General features: G+C 35.2%; 1 protein-coding gene across 1 annotated transcript in view; it reads right to left on the bottom strand.

Moving 5' to 3' along the window:
- Positions 1-6568: 6568 nt before the first annotated feature.
- LOC125666393 (atrial natriuretic peptide receptor 1-like) overlaps positions 6569-16203 on the bottom strand; it is a 76940-nt gene continuing 67305 nt past the window's right edge. The window contains exons 11-19 of the mRNA XM_048899562.2: positions 15018-15179; positions 14595-14763; positions 14022-14171; positions 12430-12553; positions 10928-10996; positions 10655-10829; positions 9354-9452; positions 8920-9011; positions 6569-6643 (exon numbers count right to left, since the gene is read on the bottom strand). Coding sequence (XP_048755519.2) covers positions 6569-6643; positions 8920-9011; positions 9354-9452; positions 10655-10829; positions 10928-10996; positions 12430-12553; positions 14022-14171; positions 14595-14763; positions 15018-15179 — 1115 coding nt within the window. The remainder of the gene's footprint in view (positions 6644-8919; positions 9012-9353; positions 9453-10654; positions 10830-10927; positions 10997-12429; positions 12554-14021; positions 14172-14594; positions 14764-15017; positions 15180-16203) is intronic.

Here is a 16203-nt window from a genome sequence, read left to right on the forward strand (position 1 = left end):
GCTTACAACTATGTTATTGCATCTAAGATACAAACAACAGAAATTGCATGCTGTGGTAAGTTTTCAAGCATTAAATAACCTTACATTTAATAGGGGATGTGGCAATTCGTTGGTGCATTCTTTTAAAACGTCCCTTTATACAGTTTGTTCTGAAGTGTCATTATCCATCGTCAGCCATCATTTTTTATTGCGACCCTTGATTAACGATAACTCACAAATAAAAATAGGTCTTTAATCTTTGATGACCATGCATCCAAGGAATTCATTAACCTGTCGTTTACTACTTGATGTCAATACTTAGTATATTCATCAAACGAGACGTTACGGGGTTTTCAACTGTCTCGTTTAACGTCAGCATTTCGTACATTTTATGGTCGGTATAATGATCTAGTTTGTCAATACAACCTATTAATGGGTCAAATACTGTCTGACGTGTTTCATACTGATTGTTAGGCCGTTCTCTGCAGACTGGTTTTGACTACAGGTATATCCGTATACCTGATCAAAATATAGGGCTAACAGTAGTTGTGACCGGTCGACAGGCGATGCTTACTTCTCCTAGGCACCTGGTCTCACCTCTGGTACATGTATATCCAGGGGTTCGTGTTTGCCCAACTCTCTATTTTGTATTGCTTATATGAGTTAAGAGAATGATCTCTGTTAGTTATCTTCCTTTCACATTCACACACAGTGTAAGTACATGTATTCTAAAGGGAATGGTAATTATGGTGCATTCGGTGGAAATATAGGTTAATGTTTTAGTTATATTTCGGTTGAGCATCACTGAAGAGACATTATTTGTCGAAATGCGCATCTGGTGCATCAAAATTGGTACCGTATCAGTTTTACATTATGACCCCTGGGTCGAGGCCTCTGATGGTGGACTGTTAGTTCCCGAGGGTCTCTACAGCCCAGTAGCTAAGTACTTCGTTACTAGCTTGAAAATACGGATGTATATTTAATTGCTGTTATAAAATTTAGAAATTCATTTCAAAATTAAGGATTATCTCCCTCATGCATAGCTCTTATCGTTGGCCGAATTTGGCTCCACCTTTTTTGGCACGCTGTTTTTGGCTATATTTAGCTCTAAAACTTCATAGTTATTTCGGATTTCAAAGATTTCGGTTGAGCATCACTGAAGAGACATTATTTGTCGAAATGCGCATCTGATGCATCAAAATTGGTATCGTATAAGTTTTATATTATGACCCATGGGTCGATGCCTCTGCTGGTGGACTGTTAGTCCCCGAGGGTCTCTACAATCCAGTAGCTAAGTATTTCGTTACTAGCTTGAAAATACGGATGTATATTTAATTGCTGTTATAAAATTTAGAAATTCATTTCAAAATTAAGGATTATCTCCCTCATGCATAGCTCCTATCCTTGGCCGAATTTGACTCCACCTTTTTTGGCACGCTGTTTTTGGCTATATTTAGCTCTAAAACTTCATAGTTATTTCGGATTTCAAACATTTCGGTTGAGCATCACTGAAGAGACATTATTTGTCGAAATGCGCATCTGGTGCATCAAAATTGGTACCGTATAAGTTTTATATTATAAACGTGTATATTATTGTTTAAATTAACCTTCAGCAATTAAATGTAAACTGTGTATTTCGATGATGTTCTTTCTCGATATAATTTATATACATGCACATTTTTACTCCCTGAAGCAATACTAGCTGTTATTTTGGTGTCGAACATTTTTTTGCTTGCAAACTTGTGATTTACTATTATTAAAACAGAAAAATAAGATTAAAAAACTGTTGTTATGAATATCCATGTTAGAAAATCTATCCAGAGGTTCTGAATAAAGCAAGATTATCTTATTGTTCTCTTGTATGCAAGGTGAAGATAACGAACAGTGATCAATCTCATAACTCCCATAAGCAATACAAAATAGATAGTTGGGCAAACACGGACCCCTGGACACACCAGAGGTGGGATCAGGTGCCTAGGAGAAGTAAGCATCCCCTGTTGACCGGTCACACCCGCCGTGAGCCCTATGTCCTGATCAGGTAAACGGAGTTATCCGCAGTGAAAATCAGTGTGTCAAGAACTGTTTAACAATCGGTATGAAACACGTCAGACAGCATTTGACCCAATGCGAGGTTGTACGGACGAAGTAGATCGTTATAACGACCATAGAATTTGCAAAATGCTGACTTCAATCGAGACTGTCGAAATCCCTGTACCATCAACTTGTTTGTCAGTAGCTTACCTCGATTTAAAAACTGACTATACCCAGAACAAGCTCGAATCAGTTGAGATATATAAACACCATATGCAGGTGATAATGTAATATTGCTACACAAATATGGGAAGTTGACGATGGAGAAGCTGAAATCATCCCGTTTGTCATACAGTTGAGTTGTCAGTTTGTCGATAATGTCTACTTTCAATGAAATATCTAAATGTGATAGTATAAATATGAATTTCTATATGTATTTATTCGTTTATGTTTGAACGTCAACCAAATCTACCAATAGATTTCTTATTAGAAGCAACCTTACTTCAACCAATGATATCAGTTTAGATCGGTGGATTGAAATGCATTCCGAAAAGTTGTCGTTTGCGTACAACAGAGCTAAGGCAGAGATTCACCGCAATGAAGATGACAGAAAACAGAGACACGATGCAGGAAAACTCGAAAAAAAAATCTGCAAATCGGTGAACGCGTATTCATAAGAAACAGGGGACTCAAAGGACGAGACAAGATAGAGGACAAGTGGAAATCAGAGGTGTACAGTATTGTTGGTAAACCATGCAACTCTGTTTATAGTGTTAAAGTGGAAAACAGTGACTCTGGTGGAATAAAGAATGTGAATAGGATGGAATTAAAACCGATTTTCAAGGATTTTGATGTGTGTTTACAAATCATTGGTAATTATGATTTTGTAAACTCAAATTCTATTTTGCTTCATATAAACTTCTATTTGTATTTATTGTTTTTAGATGTGATGTTTCTTTAATCTGAGGACAGATTAACAATTTTCCAGGGGAGTATGTGATAGTATAAATATGAATTTCTATATGTATTTATTCGTTTTGATATTTTTCATTGATCGTTTTGCTAAATACAATCTTAAAATTCACTTTACCGTAAGTTCAATTGCGCATCTGGATTGAGTTGGCTGAGTAAAGTTTTATTCTGTTATTTCATTGGTTCTTTGATTTCATTGGTCATTTCATATTTCTTTATCCAATAATAGTATTTCAGTATATGTATAAATCTACCGCGCTTACCTATGTAGTTAGAGCAGTAATACGTTTTGAAGAGTTACAAGCAGCTGATATCTTCCGCATCTTATGGTATGTTATTTCTATATTAAAGTATATGTTTCTTTTCCATATGAAGAGCCGATATACGTAATTATTTTGATTGCAAGTTCTTTACTTTATTGTAATTTTGCTTTCAAAGTCGTAATGATTCTATTAGTCTGTAAGATCTTAATCTAAATTATTTACAGAACACATGTACATATTTTTGTAAAGTATAGTATGCTTCTAAAACGTTTACTGTGGGTACAATTTACAATTGTCATATTTCACTTATATTTTTCTTTCTTGATTTGTAATATTATCTATCTGTTATTGTAGGTCAATGCCTTATTTTCTACTGAATAAATTAATAAAACCAACATCTGCCTTCCTGCTCGGTTACATAACTATGAAGCAGAAGTGGACGACTCTGTGGTGTTGTTCATTTCGAGCTCACCGGGATATATCAAATCGACATATGAATGAAAGTTATCATTGTTAATAGACAAAACGTCAACGATATATCTAAAAGTATAAAAACTGATTTCTGTATAATACTACATATTCAATATATCCGAGATTCTTATTTTGATAAAATCTTAAACTTAGTTTTAAATTCATCAATGATTATTGTTGAAGTTACACACAAACACTATCGTAAAAGAACATTTTTGCAATATAATAACATTTTCAGATTTAGAGCTATTATCACTTTATGATATTGTGACGGAAATCGTATTCTCATAAGGGATACAGCATTGCTTTAAAATCTCATAAGCGATACAAAATAGAGAGTTGAGCAAACACGGACCCCTGGGCACACCAGAGGTGATATCAGGTGCCTAGGAGAAGAAAGGATCCCCTGTCGACCGGTCACATCCATCGTAAGCCCTACGACGTATGTCGAAACAATATACTTTATTTTTATAAGAACCATTGTCCATTTCATAACAAACGACAATAATGCATATATAGAGAGCGTCCATTAGTCCACAATACGATAAGGATATGCGGACATGTTGTTTATGTCACCACTCGGAATACCGTATATGTAATACATAATGCGGAGGTTCCTCATTATGTCTCGTCCAGAAATGATACTCTGATACCTGAAGATTTAAATTTTGGAATTCCTAGTAGTGCAGGAACATTCACATGTAGTACAAGTAGAATAAGTAGACGGATTACATCAATCCTATCAATGAGTAGACATCTGATGTCACCTATGATAGTTATTGATGGTCGGATTATAGTCGTGATACATCCTAATTCTATAATAGCATAGAATTAACGAAAATAATATATGTAATTGTACATATATTAGTACTTACTCCTCCTAGACACCTCACCCACCCTTGGTGTATCCAGGGCTCCGTGTTTGCCCAACTATCTACTTTGTGTTGCTTATAGGAGTTTTGAGATTGATCACTGTTCGTTATCTTCGCCTTTCATATACATAATATATACATAGACTAAATTATTGCAAAACACACTTGCTGTCATTTCACACATAAACAAATGACACCATCATCAGACAGAATGTCATCATCACACATGACAGTTCTGTGACCACACAGGTCGACACAAACTTAACCTAAGCGCTCACTGTATGAAAGTCATACCTTCTCGGCGACTCTTGCTGAAATAGCGCATCACTATAGAACTGGTTTAACAAAACACGTTACCTCTCTCTTACTTAAATACGGTTACTCCCTGATTTAGGTTATGGTGCATACATGCATATATGAAAGGTGAAGATGACGAACAGTGATCAATCTCATATGTCAAATTTCTTTTATTACATTTAGTACTCAATAACTCATGAATAAACAGCAATAATTGGTATGAATCCCTCTAAAGCCTTCCTCATGAACTACGTCTAAACTCAAAGGCCTACGACCTCTCCAAATCACCTTGGAAAATGTTACGTAGCACATCTCACAAAGCAAACAATGTGTTAAAGTAGACAGCACATCAGTTATAATAAAATACAATAATCAAATATAGCAACACTTCAAGATGACAATACCTCTCTGATTAAATGGGTTTTCTGAAAGCAAATACACGCAAACCTAGCAAAGTTTCAAGCTATCTTTAATGACAAAAACACACAAAACAAAGGATTTTTCTTTGAGTCAAATTGAATCAAAATTTCTTGTCATGATAACCTATAATTATTAGGCATCGCCATTGACTTTCAACTTTCTTTCAACATACATATGTATATATCACAAGTATTTTCAAAAAGGCAGCAAGGTAATTAAATGTTCTTAAATGGTTTGGTAAACATCTAAGCTAATTAGGCATATAAACAATATATCACTCATCTATCATGTCCAATTCTAATCATTGCCCTTTGATATGATACAATTGTGCTGTGCAAAACACCTGCAAAATACAGGAAAGAGATTTGAAGTGTATTTATGATCATTAACTCTGGAAACTTTTAAGAGTATTCCAAATATTATATCAACTCTTCTATTACTACAAGGAAAAATCATACAATTGTATACATACGAATAAAGCTAAACTGCTAAAATCAAAACAACGATGGATGGGAATACATATTTTAGATATGAGGCAGCAGTGCTCTTCAACTCCTAGCTGAATGATTTCGCATCAAACAGTCAATTTTCGTATTTAATCTTGAATTGATGCGGTGATTTAAATTGTAAATGTATTCCGTGTAGAATACAGCCTTACCTGCCTCATTCAATTTTTGTCAATTTAAACCGATAAATTACTTGTTTTGATTTCAATTTCCCCAACTATACTAGCGCTATGTGTTTTACAGTTTTTAACATCTGTTTCTTTGTGTGTGTACGTGTTTTATATAGTTTCTGTATGTGTATCTATCACGTGGGGTGTCAATATACATGGATGTGTTTGTTTCATGTATTGGTTGTATGTTTTATGACTGCATACACAAGTATTCATGCATTTTGTGCTACGGATTTTATGTTATTCATTCCTTTATATGACATTTTAGGTCTATATATATATATATATATATATATATATATATATATATATATATATATAACAAACTACACTGCATAGCGTAAGATGTGGAATCTGTTTAAAATGTCTTCACCTATAACTGATGACGTTCTACTATGCATAAATATACATCACAACGTAAAAATAGAATAGCAAAACAAGTTGGAATTAGGAGTGCTATGATCCTTTGCCTATATCAAATACGTTTGCCTATTTAGTCGCCTCTTACAATTAGGAAAAGGGTATTATTAATCAATGCTATAAAGCCATTTGTGGTAAATACGGATACTTATGCATATTGACAAAATTTAAACATTCGTGACATTATCTGACACATCCTCTATTTCACAGCAAAGCCAGTACGTCCTCATAACTCCTTTCCCCTGAAATTTAAATGAGGAAATTAACTGCAAATCTATGTAACAATCAGACGGGGTTCTTCTTTAAGGTCATAAATTAAATGCTGATAATAATAGCAATACTCATAAAGTTGACGGCACACTATCAACACAAACAGGTGATTTCAGCTTCTGCATCGTCAATTTCCATATTCATGTAGCAATATTCCATTATCACCTACACATGGTGTTTATATCTCTCAACTGATTCGATAACCAAAACTTGTTCTGCGCATGGTCAGTTTAGCTACTGACAAACAAGTTCATGGTACAGAGGTTTCAACAGTCTTGTTTAATGTTAACATCTGTATATGGTGCTTATATCTCTCAAGTGATTCGATACGCAACAGCTTGTTCTGTTTTTGACTAGTTTGAAATCGAAGCAGGCTACTGACAAACGAGTTGATTGGGTTTCAACAGTCTCGTTAAAAGTCAGCATTTCTCAAATTTTATGGATGTTATAACGATCTGGTTTTCAAATAAAACCTATTTTGGGGTGAAATGCTGTCTGACGTGTTTCGTACCGATTTTAGGCCCTTTGTGGTACACTCATTTGGCTACGGAAAACTCCGTTTACTTAATCAAGATATAGGGCTCAGGGCGGGTATATCCAGTGGTTCATGTCTGCCCAACTCTTCATTTTGTATTCCTTGTGGGAGCTATGAGATTAATCAATGTTATCTTCGCGTTTACGTAACAATATTTCATCATCACCTGCATATGGTGTTAATGCCTCTCATTTGATTCGGATTCGATACGCAAGATATTGGTCTATTTATGATTGGTTTTTAAATTGAGGTAGACAAACCGTGTCTGCCCAACTTTTACTTTTGTATTCCGTATTGGCTATGGTATTGATCACTGTACGATAACGTCACATTTTGATAATGATTAAAATGAAAATCAATATAGCACCTTTTAAGTATGTATGTAGGACTCCAAAGTGCGATGGGACTCCAAAAGACGATGGTCACGCCAAAGTGCGATGGTCTGTGCCAAACCCCGATGGTGTGACAGGCCAAAGTGCGATGGTCCACACTCATGCTCTAATGTGCGATGGTTTGATACGACGAAATCCGTTGATTTGTAAAAGACACGGTGTTTTGGTAGACTGAACTAACCGTGTGTTGTTTCACCAAAATATCAGTGCAAAACCCGTGCACAAAAAAAAAGAATAAGAACTTATTTCATTACCATCTAGTTATTAAACACAAAATTCTCTAACGGGAAATCGTATAGAACGTTTTGCATTATAGCATACTCCCAGGAATTTAATGCGTGTAGTACGTTAAAGTTATAAATTATCATGAATAAAAGAATGTTTGGGTGAAGTAGATAGTTCGACAACAAATGTTACAGTGTAAATCTTGCCGTTGCTGTTGTCTGTTGCATTTCTTCAATTTTATTTTGAAAGACGTTAAGAATGACGTGACGTAACAAACGTTACTGAACTCCGCACCATAGAACTTTGGCGTGACCATCGCACTTTGGGGTCCGTAACGTTAACAAACTATCGCATTTTGTCGCAGACCATCGCACTTTGACGTGACCATGGCACTTTGGAGCGACAATCGCACTTTAGAATCTTATATGTATATAGCAGAATCTCAAAAACGATATCTACATCGTGAATCTTGAAGGAAATCATTGTAATCAATGCTAGGATAAATGATTGTACTATCTCTAATTAGTAACAGTCTAATAGTAATCAAAAAATAAAACGGTACCATTAAAATATATGCCATATAGTAAACCCTTCCATTTACCTTGATCGTAGATTTCCTCTCTCTTGTCAAACTATAATGATCCCCACCTTACCTTGATTTGTAGATTCCCTCTGTCTCTTTCTTGGTACACTATGATTCTCTCCTGCTCACCTTGATTTGTATATTCCCTCTCTCTTATCACACTGTAGTCAACCCCTCCTCCTTACCTTGATCTGTAGATTCTCTCTGTCTTGTCACACTGTAGTACACCCCTCCATTTACCTTAATTTGTACATTCCCTCTCTCTTGTCACACTATAGTGAATCCTTCCTCCTTACCTTGATCTAAAGATTCTCTCGTGTCACACTATAATGAATCCCTCCTCTTTACTTTGATTTGCACACTCTCTCTCTCTTGTTACACTATAGTAACCCCCTCCTCCTTACCTTGGTCTGTATATTTCATCTATCTTGTCATACTATAGTGAAACCCTTCTTACCTAGATCTAAAGATTTCCTCTCTTTTGTCACGCTATAGTGAGCCCCTCCTCCTTACCTTGATTTGTAGATTTCCCCTGTCTTGCATTACAAATTCATGGTGTCCAACAAGTAGATTACGCGTACTTTCACTGCAGTGGATTTTCATAGCTTTAAGAATGAAAGTCCACATTAAGGAAAAATAACTCCATTATAACATGGTAAGGAATCAACACTAAACGATATGTGTAGTTGAATATTGTAGTATTGAAAAATCTTAATTTTGTCCTTTGTATCAATTAAATGTTAGTTTAGGAACAAAATGAGTTTTCCTCAGGATCCGATAACACAGTCTACACAATGATAATGTCTTGATCTACTTATGTTATGGTTACTATGGAGAAATGTTCTGATATTCGATAATATATGTCATCTAAACTGATTCAAACTGAATTAAACTCCATCAACTATTCTATATTTCCTTACGTTGCAACATGAAAGATATTTTCTTACCCTGTCCGTTCGACTCCATGCGTGACGCTGTATTTACTGTGTCACCAAACAGGCAGTACCGTGGCATCTTACGACCAACCACACCAGCGCAAACCGGTCCTGGAAAAATTGTTAGATATACTCCTTCTAGACACATAATCTCACCTTTCGTATATCTAGTGTTTGTCCAAATCTCTAATGATTAAGAAATGTGAAGATAACGAACAGCGATCAATCTCATAACCCCTACAAGGAATGCAAAATAGAGAGTTGGGCAAACATTGACCCCTGGATATACCAGAGGTGGGATCATGTGCCTAGGAGGAATAAGTATCTCCTATCGATTTGTTAAACCCACCGCAAGATAAATCATACGTTGAATTAAATTTACGACTAAATTACATTAGAAAAATTAAATGTTGCTGAATACAAAATTCCGTGCAGGAATATGGAAAATGCAACATTGATTTTATTTGACAAATCATGGTTGAAACAAAGCTAAATGAGTTCTGGTTGCAATACTGTTTTAAAAGACAAAGGAATTGAGAACAGAACAGCGGAGCAGCTGAGTTGATAGTTTGTCGTTAATATCTATTTTCAATTAAATATATAGGTATTACACAGAAATGGATGACCCTGTGGTTTTTTCTTATTTCAAGTTCACAGGGATATATTGAATCGATAGGAATGCTGATTGATTGATTGGTTGATATTTTCCGCCACACTCAACAATTTTACAGTTATCTGGTGGCACCCAGTGTTTTTTTTTTGTTTTTGTTTTTTGGTGGAAGAGAGAACCCAGATACAATGTACCTGGGAAGAGATCACCGACCTTCCGAAAATAAACTGGGAAACTTTCTCAATTACCGGCGCGAGCGGGATTCGAACTCGCACCGACAGACGTGAAAGGCCGTGTCATTTTGAGCGTGATGCTCTAACTACTTGGCCACGGAGGCCCATTCGTTCGATTTGAATGAAAAATATTATTGTTAATAGATAAAACGTCGATATACAGATGCATTTAAATATCGCATTGAAGGCCACAGCATGAATGTTTTTCTTCCCACATAGAAGTTTTCGAATAAATTCTGCTTCATAAATATATAAACACAGGTCAGCCAACAAAGAAGCGCAATTTGTGCCATTTGGGAATTCCAGCATATTGTTGGAAGACCTGATCACTAAAGACTGCGAAGATATTATCAATGAGGAACTCCAGCATATCTTTGTTTGAATTTCAGAGTAATTGTGCGTAAAATCAGGATGTTGTTTAAAAGAAGTGTATCTCTTAGATGATCATAAAACATATGCCGTGTATATACCAGAATGGATGCCGATCCGTGCCGACAGTGGCGTGTTTGGTTTATGTCTAATTTTGAAAACATTCACTTTCTGTAGAATAGAACATGACATCTTTGCTATTTCTACAACATGTTGATCTCCATTCCTCACAGGCAGACCAGAAACAACCATGTATGCATCACCAATAGTCTCAACCTACAACATTGATTGATAGGTTAATTTTAGTAACAGTGTTTATCGATAAAAGAAAATAAATAAAAATACATCTTTCACAGCATGTGCTTAAATATTACCTTATAAACATCGAAATTGCCGATGATTTTGTCGAAACACGTGTACAGATCATTTAACAGGTCAACTATCTGGAAAAAAAATCCAGCGAAAATTACGAATCATCAATTATTTCACATAAAAAATATGGATTTTCACTACATTTTCGCATGGATACTACAGGAAGAAAAGAGGTGACGAATGATAATTGGTTTGCCACCTAAGGCAAACTAGTATCATTTGTCTTACAGCACATGGCTCATATTCCAACACTATGAAATTAACAATATTGATTGACAACATTGCATGAAAAGAAATAAGACAACAAACTTACTCAACTTCAGTGTTGTATGTTGTAATTTGTAAAAGGATACCATAAAAAATCAGAATAATACCTAAATTTCCTTTGAGAAGTAGAACAATTCTTCTATATGCTTTAAATAATAGCAAATTATTGTTTTCAATCTTTATACGCTAAAACTTGTATGTTAAGAACACGGTTATAACGAATTGACGCTTATACCGTAAACGCTTATAACGAATATGGTTATAAAGAACACCGTTATACCCAATTCATGCTTATTGCGAAGTTATATCTATTCTGATAGGAAAATAAGGACAATTTTATAATATATAACGAAGATTTGTTATAAGATACTATTTTTGCTGACCCTGTAGGTTTGTGTTCTACTGTAATGAAATATTGAAATGTTTGAAAAATATTGAAATATTCCTTAATCCCTTTAAGTAGACCTACTTCTTACATTATCAAATTTGTGTCATCAACTTGGCAAGGTTGTTGATTTGGTAACATAATTTGAGACACGTGGAACGATTTCGATTAGACGTATCGTTCATTTGTCCCCAAAGTATACTTCAAACAGAACATCGAAAGCATTTGTGTCCACTGCATGCAAATGAATATATTGATAATGTTGACATTCGCTGAAGTCAATACGTCTACCAAAAACTTCAAACGAGCAATGAGAAAAACCGGCTCCATAACATGTGGTTCTTTATCATATGGTGTTCTCAACCGATCTTTTCCCACGCCCCTTCAAAATCAGATGCATACATTTAAAAAAAACTAGAGTTTGAGAACCCACCAAAAATTAAAGAACTCGTACTGGTTATAAATTCTACATTGACATATTTCTTATTAATCAAATGAATTTATTGTTATGTAGCAAAACAAGTCCTCTTTCAAGAAAATATTTCATGCACCGTTAACATTCACCACCAAGCATACACACTTCATATCTCTTAGATAATGAATTTCAAGTTACAGTCTTGAAGTCATGCAAGTTGTTGAACAAATTCAACATTTTCATATACATGTATAGCATCTAAACTTGTAAACTGTAGAAAGTTGAAACACAGAACTCGAACATTTGGAATACATCAAGTCACATCGACTAGGTAGTAGATATAACTTTAATCACAGAGGCACATTTTTATACATTTTAATTAGCGTTTGGGAACCATTGCAATAGCTGAAATCCAGTTGTTTAATAAGGGAAAATACCTGCATTGGAGAACTCTCTGATGAAATTTCCGTAAACCCAACGATATCACTGAAATAAATCGTAACACACGTGTAAGCTTCCGGTTCCACCACTCTGCCACTCATCAATGTGTTGACGACACTTCTGAAAAAATAAAATAAATTAATATATAAAGACACAGATGAAACCAAATTTCTGTTTTACATCAAATGTCGTCAACATATGCATTGATTGATTTGTCTTATTTTTGATCTACGAACCAATGATCCAAAAATCAGCTGCTTTAATATTCATCAAGTATGTGTTACCTCTATGGAAAACTGAAACTGGATTCTGAAACAATACTTGAATTCAGTCTCCCTATCATGATACATATATTCATGTAGTTATAATGAGTGTGACTACATATATTTCTATTATATATCATCCATATCGATATTATTGTATATCATCCATATCCTACCATCAGTAGCTCAACATATATACTCTGAAATAAATTATGCTATTAATAAGCTGTCGACAGCATTTAATGTGAACTGTAATTTACAAATGCTTTTCTAATCCCAAAATTCTAGAAATAAATCCAGAACTGCAAACCCCCCTGTTATTTCTGTAACAAGCATACACCAAATGTCTGGGATTACTGTTTTTAACTACTGGAGTGTCAACATTTCTGTTGACCCTTCTTATGACACCATCGGTAACTCTGTTAAGCTTTGATCTTGGAAGTTGAATATTTGGAAATTCTCACCTAAATTGGTTTCACAAAGAGATACTGGAAAATTATTAACCCCCATTTCATATATTTAGTGTAATGTACTTTACGAAGTTTTGAATTCATTATTTCGGGATTAGAATTAAAGGCACGACAGCAAAATGAATGTGAGCAACATAACCACTTCTCGAAAGTTCAGATCATATGTCAGTTTAGCCAACACCCCTCCATTTTATCCATCAAATGTGCAATTTGTTAAAATTTCTGATGAATGTCGTTTTAGATTATCAAGGGCAATGTGACTTTATTGCACTTAATATGTACTCTCTGTAAGGGTCATTTACACTTCTACTGATATGTCTCCCCATACCTGCTCAGTCAGACATTGTCGTTGTGTGACGTAAGGGTTAATACAAGTACAAGATACTAGTATTCAATATATGAAGATACGAGGAAACGTTAATGCAGTGTTTTTGGTTTCTGGTCCAGAGAGTATTGAAAAATAGTAAATTATTAATCTTGTCCAACTGATAACATCACCTCTCATTCATGGAAAGTGTATCCATCTACCTACGGTGGCTTTGTGCCAATTTTGATTAAAATTGATTCTTGAAAAAACAATACAGACTAGAAAGGATGAAAAGCGTATGCACAAAGTTCCGCATGAGAGCTGCCTGTTCGAGTGAGATACATATGTAGTCAGAATTCAAAGCTTAATAAAGATGATTTATGCCAAATTTGATAGAAATTGATTCGTGAAAAGATTAGAAACGAGGAAATGTAAACAGGTCCTCGACACACTTACATGTATAACTTTCGATCAAAAAATATATTTGTTCCACTGAACCAATTCCTGTAAGAAGGAGAAGCTTAATACCGATATTTACAACGCTATACCTCGGCAAAACTTCACAGAGTAGCTCCTCTGATTTCCTCTTCTCTTCAATCAGGTTCTGTGTCCTCTCTTCAACCAAGCCTTCCAGGTTATCAGCGTATTTCTCCATACGAGATAGTAGTGTATCAAGTAATTTGTCACCAGATCTATCCCTATAGAGACAACAAAGAAGATGATGATGATGATGGACGAAACGCTATAACGTGTTACCCCTCAATCTCTCTGTACGAACTCGATTTACTGTTTGTAGTCTTTAACCTGGTGTATGTGTACACCGATTTCATATCTTGATTTCCAACTTCTTTACATTGTGCAATTCGTCAGACTGTGGGATCATTACATATCTAATCGGGACTCATTTTTGTGGATACCCCTTTACCATGAATGTCAAAACATAACGGAATCCGTAATCCATATACTGTCTAAATGTACACAACCAAAATCCGCGAAATTACATTCCAATAAAATTGAAACAAATTGATAATTTGCCCCACAAAATTCAATGCAAACAAAATAAGAAATAAATTGGAATAACCAAACGAGTCTATTGTATCGACCAGTCTGTCCACTATTACCATCGTAGTTTTCTAGATTCTTTCCGTATGGCTTGGAAACTCGGTCGTAATTTAGGGTCTTCTTCCCAGCACATCTTCATCAGTCTATCTATGTCTTTGTTGATTTTTACGAAGTCTAGACGTGGCCGGAATGGTCTATGGTTGACATGCTTCAGTTTCGTTATGACCTCTGTTTAACACATTACAGTGACACAGGTTATCATGGGAAACTTGATTTCATCGCAATTTATAGATATCATAGTTTTGTTTATGATTAAATTTAAAAAGAAAATATGATATGAAAAATACATTATTTTCATTACTATTGATCCTGGGAAGCATAGAGATGAGCATTAGCTACTACTGCATTAATGATTTTTATTTGGGGCTGTTTTCAGGATATATATCAATATTGCCTAAGTATAAAATGCCTAAACTAATTACCATCCAATGTTAAAATGTCTCGATCATCTTCAAAAGGTTCCTTCCGAGAAAGAACTTCATACAGTATTATACCAAAGCTGTAGATGTCAGCACACTGCATCCCAGTTATGTCGGTCTTCGTTACCGACTTTCGAAGAAGTTCAGGGGCAGCCCAAAGACACTCTAAGAAAACCGAATACATGAAAGGTAAAGATAATGAACAGTGATCAATCTCATAACTCCTATAAGTAATACAAAATAAATAGTAACACAAACACGGCCTCCTGGACACTCCAGAGGTGGGATCAGGCGGCCGTTTCACTAACCGTTAAAGATCATTCGCACGTATACGAGCGTTTCACGAAACCTAGCGTAGTCGTAACACTTACGATTGCGATTTACGTCTAACTTTTTAGAACTCTTTTCTCTATGGAGGTATATTTAAAATTAATTCTACCATGGAAAGAAATATCCATTAATTATTTCCTCATGGTTTTAAACATATCCTTATCGTCTGCATTAACCCATGCAAGTTGTCAACAAAAATAATGGAAATTTTGAGCCCGATCTCTAGTGTAACGTAAAGAAAATTCCTAGAATGTTTAAACAATTGATAGAATCATTTTTATTTTATTTTCATGTAACTAAAATGGGGGGGGGGGTGATATAAGAAATAACATAAAAGATTTACATTTTAGAATTATAAATGCCATGTACCCAGATAACAGGACATCGTTGGCCCAATCTCACCTTATGGTTGCATTATTTGTGTTGGGCGAACGGTGGTCTAACATTGAATATTGACAGTTGGCGATGTATTGTGGGCCCAATGTTGGGGTAACTGTTGGCGTAATATCATAAAACTGTTGTAATGAGAGAGAACATTTATCGGGTGATTGGCATCGGCCCTAAGTTGGCCCAACACATCTTTTCTGACTAAGCCTCATGGGTAGTCAGCATCCGGGTTATAAAACGTCCGCGCCATTTTCTTGTGATCATGAGACCGATACCATACGTAACTGCTTCCAGTTTGTAAGTATTATATTGTTTGATTTGACAGTTTTTATCAAATTATACCAGTTTCAAGTTTATACGCTGTCTTGTACAATTTAATTGGTGAAAGACAACATTGGGAAGAGGGGTAGGGGTCAAACACGTGTTGACCATGTTGACAAAGTATCAGAATACCTAAAATCTAAATTGGTTG

This window comes from Ostrea edulis, chromosome 10 (assembly GCF_947568905.1).
Source record: "Ostrea edulis chromosome 10, xbOstEdul1.1, whole genome shotgun sequence".
NCBI classification, from domain to species: domain Eukaryota; kingdom Metazoa; phylum Mollusca; class Bivalvia; order Ostreida; family Ostreidae; genus Ostrea; species Ostrea edulis.